Below are 12,500 nucleotides of genomic sequence, written 5' to 3' on the forward strand. Positions count from 1 at the left end.
CACAGGCCTGTCAATCATTACATTACATTATTACATTACATTTCATTAAGCTGACGCTTTTATCCAAAGCGACTTACAATAAGTGCATTTCAACCATGAGGGTACAAAACCAGAACAACAGGAATCAAGAAAATACAATTTCTTTAATCAAACAGACACGCCCCCAAAACCAGGTGTTCTTGAATCTTCTTTTCTAATGAATGAGGGATTATTTTCAGATGGACCTCCAGAAAACTAATAAGAAGGAGTGACTTTAGCTAACAACACCGAGATAACTGATGGACACATTTTATTCACTTTGGATTTGATGAGAGAAGTTGAATGGGAGTCTATGGAGCCGGAGGCTTTTTGGAGCCGACCTCTAGTGGCACTCGCTGGTATTGCAGCTGAAGACACTTCTGGATTGGAACCATTTTACAGACCTGAAACTACGAACTCTTTTATATCCAGTCTGTAGTTTTATATCCAGACTGTTTTATATCCAGTCTGTGTTTTATATTCAGTCTGTGTTTTATATCCAGACTGTGTTTTATATCCAGTCTGTAGTTTTATATCCAGACTGTGTTTTATATCCAGTCTGTGTTTTATATCCAGTCTGTGTTTTATATCCAGACTGTGTTTTATATCCAGTCTGTAGTTTTATATCCAGACTGTTTTATATCCAGTCTGTGTTTTATATTCAGTCTGTGTTTTATATCCAGACTGTGTTTTATATCCAGTCTGTAGTTTTATATCCAGACTGTTTTATATCCAGTCTGTAGTTTTATATCCAGTCTGTAGTTTTATATCCAGTCTGTAGTTTTATATCCAGTCTGTAGTTTTATATCCAGTCTGTAGTTTTATATCCAGTCTGTGTTTTATATCCAGTCTGTAGTTTTATATCCAGTCTGTAGTTTTATATTCAGTCTGTGTTTTATATCCAGACTGTAGTTTTATATCCAGACTGTGTTTCATATCCAGTCTGTGTTTTATATCCAGTCTGTAGTTTTATATCCAGTCTGTGTTTTATATCCAGTCTGTGTTTTATATCCAGTCTGTGGTTTTATATCCAGTCTGTGTTTTATATCCAGTCTGTGTTTTATATCCAGTCTGTGGTTTTATATCCAGTCTGTGTTTTATATCCAGTCTGTGTTTTATATCCAGTCTGTAGTTTTATATCCAGTCTGTAGTTTTATATCCAGTCTGTGTTTTATATCCAGTCTGTAGTTTTATATCCAGTCTGTAGTTTTATATCCAGTCTGTAGTTTTATATCCAGTCTGTGTTTTATATCCAGTCTGTAGTTTTATATCCAGTCTGTGGTTTTATATCCAGTCTGTAGTTTTATATCCAGTCTGTGGTTTTATATCCAGTCTGTAGTTTTATATCCAGTCTGTGGTTTTATATCCAGTCTGTAGTTTTATATCCAGTCTGTAGTTTTATATCCAGTCTGTGGTTTTATATCCAGTCTGTGGTTTTATATCCAGACTGTGTTTTATATCCAGACTGTGTTTTATATCCAGTCTGTGGTTTTATATCCAGTCTGTGGTTTTATATCCAGTCTGTGTTTTATATCCAGTCTGTGTTTTATATCCAGTCTGTGGTTTTATATCCAGTCTGTGTTTTATATCCAGTCTGTAGTTTTATATCCAGTCTGTGGTTTTATATCCAGTCTGTGGTTTTATATCCAGTCTGTGGTTTTATATCCAGTCTGTGTTTTATATCCAGTCTGTGTTTTATATCCAGTCTGTGGTTTTATATCCAGTCTGTGTTTTATATCCAGTCTGTGTTTTATATACAGTCTGTAGTTTTATATACAGTCTGTAGTTTTATATCCAGTCTGTAGTTTTATATCCAGTCTGTAGTTTTATATCCAGTCTGTAGTTTTATATCCAGTCTGTGTTTTATATCCAGTCTGTAGTTTTATATCCAGTCTGTAGTTTTATATCCAGTCTGTGGTTTTATATCCAGTCTGTGGTTTTATATCCAGTCTGTTTTATATCCAGTCTGTAGTTTTTTATCCAGTCTGTAGTTTTATATCCAGTCTGTGGTTTTATATCCAGTCTGTGGTTTTATATCCAGTCTGTAGTTTTATATCCAGTCTGTGGTTTTATATACAGTCTGTAGTTTTATATCCAGTCTGTAGTTTTATATCCAGTCTGTGGTTTTATATCCAGTCTGTGGTTTTATATCCAGTCTGTAGTTTATATCCAGTCTGTTTTATATCCAGTCTGTGTTTTATATCCAGTCTGTTTTATATCCAGTCTGTAGTTTTATATCCAGTCTGTAGTTTTATATCCAGTCTGTGTTTTATATCCAGTCTGTTTTATATCCAGTCTGTAGTTTTATATCCAGTCTGTAGTTTTATATCCAGTCTGTAGTTTTATATCCAGTCTGTGGTTTTATATCCAGTCTGTAGTTTTATATCCAGTCTGTAGTTTTGCTGCCCCACTGGAGGATCTTTGAGAGTATTTTGTATCGTATATTCAGCTCATCTTAAAAACATCAATGTTTCTGCATGTTGTTCTCTGATTTATTGATCCGCTCTACAACAAGCTCATTCTTTAATCAACTGGAAATCAGACTCGGTTTCAGCAGTTTTATTCATGTGTCTGGCACTTCTAGCCTTCCTCACAGACTAAGTATTCCTGAGCTTCTACTTTTTCTCACTTTCTCTCTGTCGCCCCCTCCTCCTCCTCCTCCCCTCCCTCTTCCTCCTCCCCCCTGCTCCCTCCCTTTGTCTCCTCCTTTTCTGCATCATGTATTCCACTGAACTCCTCGCTTTCTCTCTCTTCTGCTTAAGCTCAGGACAGTTTGCAAATGGTTCTGGTAGGTGGTGACTGTGGCTTTAAATGGAGGAACCAGTGGTATTCACACACACACACACACACACACACACACACACACACACACACACACACACACACACACACGCACACCCACATTTACACACGCATACACATACACACACACACACACACACACACACACACACACACACACACACACACTGATTCAGGCCCAAATTGATGAGGCAGATTTATGACTGCTGCTGGCCACAACAAATTAAGTTGACAGTGATGTATGTGGGGGGTCCAGTGTCACACTGCACTAACAGACCACACACACACACACACACACACACACACACACACACACACACACACACACACACACACACCGTGGTGGCCCCCTACTCCCAGTCCCTCTTGTTAGGCGCCCCTGTCAGGCTGCCCCCCTCCAGCATACCTGCATAATGAAAGTCCTCATACTGATTTGTGTTTTTTCCTTCTTCCGCTTGTCCACCTTCTTCTCTGCATCCCCAGACTCATCCTGCCGCCAGCAAGCTGCCCCTCAAGGACAGCTTCACGTTTGATGACTACAGGTCAGTGTGTGTGTGTGTGTGTGTGTGTGTGTGTGTGTGTGTGTGTGTGTGTGTGTGTGTGTGTGTGTGTGTGTACATGTTTGTGCATGTAAACTGGAGCAAAAGAATAATTTAGCATTATTACAGCTTTGTGCTTACAGGAATAGTAACATCTAGTGTTAACAGGAGGCCCCACGACACTACAGGAGACAGTATTATTGTGATTTTAAACATTTTGCGATATGATGAGTAGTGCATTAATTCATAGTATAGTATTAAGGTATATATTTAGATTTCTTTCCTTTAATCCTTGCAGGACTTGTTGTAGTTATGCATTCACAGTTTGTATTTTACTTTTAATTTCCCCAAAAACGGCTTTATATAAACTAACTCTGATTGGTTGTGTGTGACAGGTGGGCGGTGTCCTCTGTGATGACCCGTCAGAACCAGATCCCGACCGAGGACGGCAGCCGGGTCACTCTGGCGCTCATCCCCCTCTGGGACATGTGCAACCACACAAATGGGCTGGTAAGGTCTTTACCTCACACTCTGACACACAAACACACACACATTATTGTAAAGTGATTATTCATAATTTCAGTAATAAATGGTTTCATTATCAACAAGTGGTCTGTTAAAGTAACCGTTTAGTTCTTCATCATCAGAGTGAAGGAGTCTGAATACTTTCTGACTGAAATATATATTTTAAACTCTGGTAAGAGTTGAGTTTGTAAAATCATTTGTGATCCTGCAGATCACCACCGGTTACAACCTGGAGGATGACCGCTGCGAGTGTGTGGCGCTGCAGGATTATAAGGAGAACGAGCAGGTGAGGAGACACTTCACCGTCTGTCTGCTTCGTTGTGTTAAACCTGTGATGACGGTCTTCTTTCCTCTCAATGCACACGCTGCGTAAATCCATTCACAAATCATATATTATATCATTCTCAGAATTGTTTCATTTTGAGGTTTTCTTCTGCATCACATGACTCTTGATGATTACAGTCTGTATCCATTGGTTACAGTGCGAACAGGAACTCGTGGTAGTCATGACTCCATGACAGCAGTCAGTGATATTTCATGTTTTTTTTTTTTTTTTTTTTTTTAAAGGGATATTGCACTGATTTTCAACCTCGGCGTGCGTTTCCAGCTGTTTGAATGTTGAGTAGAACAAAGCTGTTAGTGGTTTTTGAAATATTTTTTTTTATATTACAATACAAGTAGTTAACAATAAGACATACTACTTAAGACAGGACCGGGTGTCGTGAAATAAGTCAGTAAATAAACTGTATGTGTTTGAAAGGGTTCGATGACGACGATTGTGACGCTGATGGTTTGTCTTTCCTGCAGATCTACATCTTCTACGGCACGAGATCCAACGCCGAGTTTGTGATCCACAACGGCTTCTTCTTCCAGGATAACGCCCACGACCGAGTAAAGATCAAGCTGGGAGTCAGTAAGAGCGAACGCCTCTACGCCATGAAGGCCGAAGTTCTGGCTCGAGCCGGCATCCCCGCGTACGTTCCCCTCTCTGTCGATGAGTTTCCTCCTCTTTCCTCTCCTTCTCTATGAACCGGTTCCCTCTACAGCCTTTAATGTGGGTCAAGGAGTGCTCCGGGCTCCCTCCAACTCCGTTTACCTTCCACAAAGCTGCGCTGCACTTTTGTCTTCCAACAGCAGATATTTCAACCAATTAGGCCCCACTTTGGCATAATTGAAGCACATAACATAAATGTTGCAGCAGATCTTTTTTTTTTTCCCTCCCACCCCACCAAGTATCAATTTACCATCCGCCCCAAAGCTTTCATCACCAAGAAGCTTAATCATTTTATCATTAGCCCCTTAATTTTATGCAGCATTCTCCGCGCGACATTTTTAATCAGACGCCTTTAATCTCTTATTGATGACAGTCGAAATCTCAACGGTGGAAATTAAGTGAAACAATCCCCGTGGTTGCCGGGGTGCTCTATTAAACTGACAGATCTGCTCGTAGATCATTTTCAAAGGAAAGAGCAACAGATTCGGAGTCGGGCCTCGCCAATGTGTCGTGCGGCTGCTATCAGAAAAACTCTCCTCACAACCTCAAAAACTCTCCTCAACCTCAAAATCTCTCCTCAACCTCAAAATCTCTCCTCACAATCACAAAAACTCTCCTCAACCTCAAAAACTCTCCTCACAACCTCAAAAACTCTCCTCAACCTCAAAAACTCTCCTCACAACCTCAAAAACTCTCCTCACAGCCTCAAAAACTCTCCTCAACCTCAAAAACTCTCCTCACAACTTCAAAAACTCCTCACAATCACAAAAACTCTCCTCAACCTCAAAAACTCTCCTCACAACCTCAAAAACTCTCCTCAACCTCAAAAACTCTCCTCACAATCACAAAAACTCTCCTCAACCTCAAAAACTCTCCTCACAACTTCAAAAACTCCTCACAATCACAAAAACTCTCCTCAACCTCAAAAACTCTCCTCACAACCTCAAAAACTCTCCTCAACCTCAAAAACTCCTCACAATCACAAAAACTCTCCTCAACCTCAAAAACTCTCCTCAACCTCAAAAACTCTCCTCACAACTTCAAAAACTCTCCTCACAACCTCAAAAACTCCTCACAATCACAAAAACTCTCCTCACAACTTCAAAAACTCCTCACAATCACAAAAACTCTCCTCACAACTTCAAAAACTCCTCACAATCACAAAAACTCTCCTCAACCTCAAAAACTCTCCTCACAACCTCAAAAACTCTCCTCAACCTCAAAAACTCTCCTCACAATCACAAAAACTCTCCTCAACCTCAAAAACTCTCCTCACAACTTCAAAAACTCCTCACAATCACAAAAACTCTCCTCAACCTCAAAAACTCTCCTCACAACCTCAAAAACTCTCCTCAACCTCAAAAACTCTCCTCACAATCACAAAAACTCTCCTCAACCTCAAAAACTCTCCTCAACCTCAAAAACTCTCCTCACAACTTCAAAAACTCTCCTCACAACCTCAAAAACTCCTCACAATCACAAAAACTCTCCTCACAACTTCAAAAACTCCTCACAATCACAAAAACTCTCCTCACAACTTCAAAAACTCCTCACAATCACAAAAACTCTCCTCACAGCCTCAAAAACTCTCCTCACAGCCTCAAAAACTCTCCTCAACCTCAAAAACTCTCCTCAACCTCAAAAACTCTCCTCACAACTTCAAAAACTCCTCACAATCACAAAAACTCTCCTCAACCTCAAAAACTCTCCTCACAACCTCAAAAACTCTCCTCAACCTCAAAAACTCTCCTCACAATCACAAAAACTCTCCTCAACCTCAAAAACTCTCCTCACAACCTCAAAAACTCTCCTCAACCTCAAAAACTCTCCTCACAATCACAAAAACTCTCCTCAACCTCAAAAACTCTCCTCACAACTTCAAAAACTCCTCACAATCACAAAAACTCTCCTCAACCTCAAAAACTCTCCTCACAACCTCAAAAATTCTCCTCAACCTCAAAAACTCTCCTCAACCTCAAAAACTCTCCTCACAACTTCAAAAACTCTCCTCACAACCTCAAAAACTCTCCTCACAACCTCAAAAACTCTCCTCAACCTCAAAAACTCTCCTCACAATCACAAAAACTCTCCTCAACCTCAAAAACTCTCCTCACAACCTCAAAAACTCTCCTCAACCTCAAAAACTCTCCTCACAATCACAAAAACTCTCCTCAACCTCAAAAACTCTCCTCACAACCTCAAAAATTCTCCTCAACCTCAAAAACTCTCCTCACAATCACAAAAACTCTCCTCAACCTCAAAAACTCTCCTCAACCTCAAAAACTCTCCTCACAACTTCAAAAACTCTCCTCACAACCTCAAAAACTCCTCACAATCACAAAAACTCTCCTCACAACTTCAAAAACTCCTCACAATCACAAAAACTCTCCTCACAACTTCAAAAACTCCTCACAATCACAAAAACTCTCCTCACAACTTCAAAAACTCCTCACAATCACAAAAACTCTCCTCACAGCCTCAAAAACTCTCCTCAACCTCAAAAACTCTCCTCAACCTCAAAAACTCTCCTCACAACCTCAAAAACTCTCCTCAACCTCAAAAACTCTCCTCACAGCCTCAAAAACTCTCCTCAACCTCAAAAACTCTCCTCAACCTCAAAAACTCTCCTCACAACCTCAAAAACTCTCCTCAACCTCAAAAACTCTCCTCACAGCCTCAAAAACTCTCCTCAACCTCAAAAACTCTCCTCAACCTCAAAAACTCTCCTCAACCTCAAAAACTCTGTATATTAAATGTTTTAATATCAGTTCGTAGGATGGCAGACATGCTGAATGAATCAAAGGTATTAGTAAATAGCACGACGAGTAATATATGTTTTGTGGAAGCGATTTTTAACAGTTCTGACAGGGATCAGCTGGAGTTTAATATTTCTTTGTGTTTTACTCAGTTATAGAAATGATAGTTTTATTTCTATACAGTTTCTTTAAATCTGAATGAAGCTCATCATCCAGAAGGATATCTCATGTTTTGTGTTTAGCTGTGATTATTTTTCCATGTGATGGTCTCTGCTATTTCCTTTTATCGACGAGTCATCAGTCTCTGTGGTTTAAAGAAATAATAGAATATTTTAGGAAAAGGTTGATTTGTGGAGGTGAGCGGTTCAGATGGAGATCAGTCTTATTAAATGCAGAGCGGGAGTCCAGGACGTGTTTAGTCCGACTCCCAATCACGTCTGATTTTTCTTCATCTTGAGATGTTTTGTGAAGTTTTATGAGTTCGATGCTCCACTAACATCCATCTGCCAGTGATGGGCTGCAAAGTATTCATAAAATACTTCAACCTTTGCTTTGCAAAACTGATTATCGAGTCATAATTTACTAAATTAAAAATAAACTACAAGAAAACTTTAGTCTACTTTAGCTCAACCTCTTTAATGAAGAGGTCCTGAATAACTTTTGTCTTCTGGGAACTGAATCACAATTTGTAAGTTGATTGTTTTCACCCATTGCTTAAAGAAATATTTCATATTTCTGGATGTTGGACAGAGCGTGTCCCCCATGAGTCCAGTCTTTATTGTTATCAGTTGAACATGTCGCGTTGTGTCCCGAACACACCGTCAGGATGATGATGTCATCTCCTCGTCTCGTTCCTCACTAACCTGCTGCTCTGTTTTCAGGTCCTGTATCTTCGCTCTGCACTGTAACGAACCGCCGATCTCAGCCCAGCTCCTCGCCTTCCTCCGAGTCTTCTGTATGACGGAGGGTGAGCGCACACACACACACACACACACACACACACACACACACACACACACACACACAGGTTGATTGGTTGATTGATTGGTTGGTTGGTTAATTGATTGGTTGATTGGTTGAGTGATTGATTGATTGATTGATTGATTGATTGATTGATTGATTGATTGATTGATTGATTGATTGATTGGTTGGTTGGTTCTGAAGTGTTCAGTGATGCTAAGTCGGTCTCTGAGACAACGGGAACATCAGGATGATCCAATCATCTCAGATGTCTCCGGGTTGGAAACCTTCATGGGTCCACTTAGGTTTTAGGAACCAAGAAACCGTTATCGCTCTGCTCTGATCATCATCATCATCATCATCATCATCATCATCATCACCACCACAGAAGAAAATGTGACCCAGCAGGAGATCTAATTCTTCAGACTTTGTGGTCTCTTGCTCGGCGGCTTCTCGTTGATTTGATTCTTGTTTGTGTTTCGGGTCTGTTCAGGTCTGTTTGTTAAAGTGAGCTTCGCCTGTCAGCTCCGAGTCTGTTTTCACCTCCACTGTGTTTCTAATGATGTCGGGCTGTTTTCTGACTCCCTTCTTCCTCAGAGTCCGATGTTCCTCCAGACTCTAACATGTTGCTGTGATTTCAGAGGAGCTGAAGGACTACCTGCTGGGTGATCGAGCCATCAATAAGATCTTCACGCTGGGAAACAGCGAGTTCCCCGTCAGCTGGGACAACGAGATCAAGCTGTGGACTTTCCTGGAGACTCGAGCTGCTCTGCTGCTGAAGACCTACAAGACCACCTCCGAGGTCAGTCTGCCGGAGTTCTGCTGAATATTCTGGGATGTCGGACTGCAGATCAGATGCAGGATTCAGTTCCCTTTAAAGGAACTGAAGACAAACGTGTTCACACCTGTTGTGAATGGCATGATTGGGGTTTTGGATGCTGTTGGAAGATCTGATAATCATTTAAGAAACTTAATTTGTGAAGTTTAATTTATACTTGGACCATCTTTTGTCATCTTTCTCGGTGTCCTCCAGGAGGACCGCTCCATGCTGGAGAAACCCGACCTGTCGCTCCACTCGCGCCTGGCGATCCAGCTCCGCCTGGCCGAGAAGCAGATCCTGGAGAAGGCGTCGGCCAGCGGGCGGGCCAAACGGATGCACTTCCAGAAGAAGCTGGAGGAGGGCGCTCCGCTGCCGCGCTACGAGGAGAGCGACATCGCTTTGCTGGAAAACACCGACGCCGACGCCAAGCTGCCGATCATCCTGCGCAAGCTGGAGGAGGTGGAGGAGGGTCAGGAGATCCAGGTGGAGGAGTACAGTCCCGTCCTGAACGGGGAGAAGGCGGTCCACGGGACGGAGATGAACGGAGACAAAGAGCGGGAGGAGAATCAGGAAGAAACGCGGGAGGAGACGCGGGAGGAGATGCGGGAGGAGACGCGGGAGGAGACGCAGGAGGTCAACACGGATGTTGGCTCAGCTTCGAACCGAAGTGCCAGTCGGACTGAAGAGAATCCCAAAGAGAACAGTGAATAAAAAGTTCCTCTCACGGCCACAGCTCATGATATTTATTTACTGTTGTGTCTCTTAAAGGACTCAGAAATATAGAAGCTGAAACAAAAGGAACTGTTCTGACTGAAGTGCCCCTCGGCCTTCTGGGGGTTTGATTTAACGTGTAGTTGGCATGGAGACAGCTGGAGGCCGATAGCACGGCGGGCCGACCAGAACCGGTTCATACTAACTGTTTGGGAAAGAGGAAAAAGGTGAATGTTGTTTCCATGAAGCCAAAATCTCTAATTTAGTGAATTGGTTGGTTTTAGTTTGTCTCCATACGTGTCCGGTATGTTTTTGATTTGACAATTTTACGCCCTGGTGCATTGTGGGTTGTGTTGTGAAGACCAGAACTGCCCTCGGATCCCTTTATATTTTCTGGTTGAAATCATTTCAGGGGGGGAAAGTGAAGATGATGTTTCTGCTTTCTAAAATGGATAAAAAAAAAAAATACTTTTGTATCTTTGTGAATGTACTCTGTTAGTTGAAGTGATGATGTCACTGAGGGGAGGAGCCCTGCTGATGAAGCCATATCGAGCACAGAGGACTTGTTAGAATGAACGTTTTGAATGAAGGAGGAAGTTGTGTGTTGACTGAATGAGTGACCCCGACAACTCGCCTCATTAACACCTGACAGTCCAGAAATAATGTGCAGTTTAGATTATAAAGAATAAATATCGTAGAGACCGACGTCACATGTTCGCTGATTGTTGACCTTAAAAAAAGAAGGTTAAAGTTGTTTTGAGGCTGTGAGAGGTTTAAATAAATCCGGTTCAGATAAGTCTGATTAAATTGGTTTTTGGTATATTCTGAATGTTGGACAATATCTAGCAAGAAATATCAGAACCAAAGATGTATGTTGGAAGAAAAAGCATCTTTACAGACATGTCTCTCTTTTATTTGAAAAATTGTCCGGCTTCATACATTAAATTGGATGAATAACAAAACTTCATTTTTAAGAAACAGAGATTTTTATTTTGAGTTGGCTGGTTTCTAATTCTGGAAATCTGGTTTTGGTCTTTTGGAAGTAAAAAAAAAACACAACGTGTGTGTGTGTGTGTGTGTGTGTGTGTGTGTGTGTGTGTGTGTGTATGTGTGTGTGTGTGTGTGTGTGTGTGTGTGTGTATGTGTGTGTGTGTGTGTGTGTGTGAAGGACACACTTCCTGTCATGTGACCTGGAAGCACCTCTGCTACCTGTTAAAAGCTCACCGCTGTCAATCTTTTAAAACTTTTCATTTCAAATTATTTTGAGTAAAAATGTGTTTTCAGTCAGCTGACCTCCATGTGTGACCTCGCTGCTTGTTGAATTAATTTTTAGACTTTTCCACGATCTCCTAAATCATCCACGGTGAGAAATGTGGGAGTGGCTGCATGTGGACTGAGTGGGCGGAGCCTGGAGTCAGTGTGGATTGAACAGACGGAGAACACAATGAAGTCACTGTCTCCTTCACCTGATGTATCAAATCTAACTTTCTGTCTCACCTGTGAAGTTTACGTTAAAAGGTTAAAACTAGATATTTGATGGACAGCTGCATCGTCCAATCAGTGAGCTGCTTCCATGCTGCACAGGTCGTCTCCCTGCTTTTTAAAAATACGTGTTCAGACGTCGCTGCCTGTTTCCATTTCCCTTCCTAACTTCTGCACATCTGGCAGACATGAAAGTGAAAGCAGCTTGTTAGTGAAGGTGATTGACAGCTTGTCAGATTGTGTTTGTTACAGACTGAACAGATTTATCAGAAGCTGTTCTCCAACATCGTGAACTACAGTAAACTATCGTTGAGAAGACAAACTCATGAAGTTAGTTTCAGACTGGTCGGTCCTCTTTTTCCTGAAGTGTTTTCGCTCTCTTCAAACTTTTATTTTCATTCTGTCCATCCTGGACGAGTTTGGTAAACAATTTATGATCAATTTAAATATGATTTAAAACATATTTTCTGATTGATGGTCCCGTCTGTTTGGAGCTGGACAGCCTTAAACTTGAAGATGTGTTTGTTCGATTCGTACCAGTGCCGCAGCTACACCTCATTTTCTAAATAATTGTCTGAAACCTAAACGGTGGATATTTAGCGACGTGACGTCTTCGAGCCGCCGTGCAGAGCGGGAAACTACTCGCCTTAAAACAACAGCACCTCCTCGCACGGAGGGAGGCGGCAACATCCGGCCATTTGTAGGCTGAAATAATACATTTATTTTCAATATTACTGAGCAGTGTTGAGTGTCACTGATGATGTCGTCACTTTGGACCGCGCCGTGTTCTCCTTCTGAATCCTGGTTGATGTGTCGCTCGTCTTTCTGCAGCTGGAAACACTTTTCATCACAAATCTGTATTTTTATGCAATTGTACCTTTTACCAACATTCA

General features: G+C 41.5%; 1 protein-coding gene across 3 annotated transcripts in view; it reads left to right on the plus strand.

The window, feature by feature from the left end:
* setd3 (SET domain containing 3, actin histidine methyltransferase) overlaps window positions 1-12,500 on the plus strand; it is a 35,847-nt gene that overhangs the window by 22,914 nt on the left and 433 nt on the right. For all 3 annotated transcript variants that reach the window (XM_069172450.1, XM_069172448.1, XM_069172451.1), the window contains exons 7-13: window positions 3,304-3,362; window positions 3,755-3,869; window positions 4,096-4,170; window positions 4,692-4,858; window positions 8,516-8,601; window positions 9,236-9,396; window positions 9,628-12,500. The exon at window positions 9,628-12,500 is cut by the window's right edge and continues 433 nt beyond it. In XM_069172450.1, the coding sequence (XP_069028551.1) occupies window positions 3,304-3,362; window positions 3,755-3,869; window positions 4,096-4,170; window positions 4,692-4,858; window positions 8,516-8,601; window positions 9,236-9,396; window positions 9,628-10,125 (1,161 nt within the window). In that variant the 3' untranslated portion in view covers window positions 10,126-12,500. The remainder of the gene's footprint in view (window positions 1-3,303; window positions 3,363-3,754; window positions 3,870-4,095; window positions 4,171-4,691; window positions 4,859-8,515; window positions 8,602-9,235; window positions 9,397-9,627) is intronic.

This window comes from Embiotoca jacksoni, unplaced genomic scaffold (genome assembly GCF_022577435.1).
Source record: "Embiotoca jacksoni isolate LCO1_2020_lvr unplaced genomic scaffold, fEmbJac1.0.p SCAF_53, whole genome shotgun sequence".
Classification (NCBI taxonomy): domain Eukaryota; kingdom Metazoa; phylum Chordata; class Actinopteri; family Embiotocidae; genus Embiotoca; species Embiotoca jacksoni.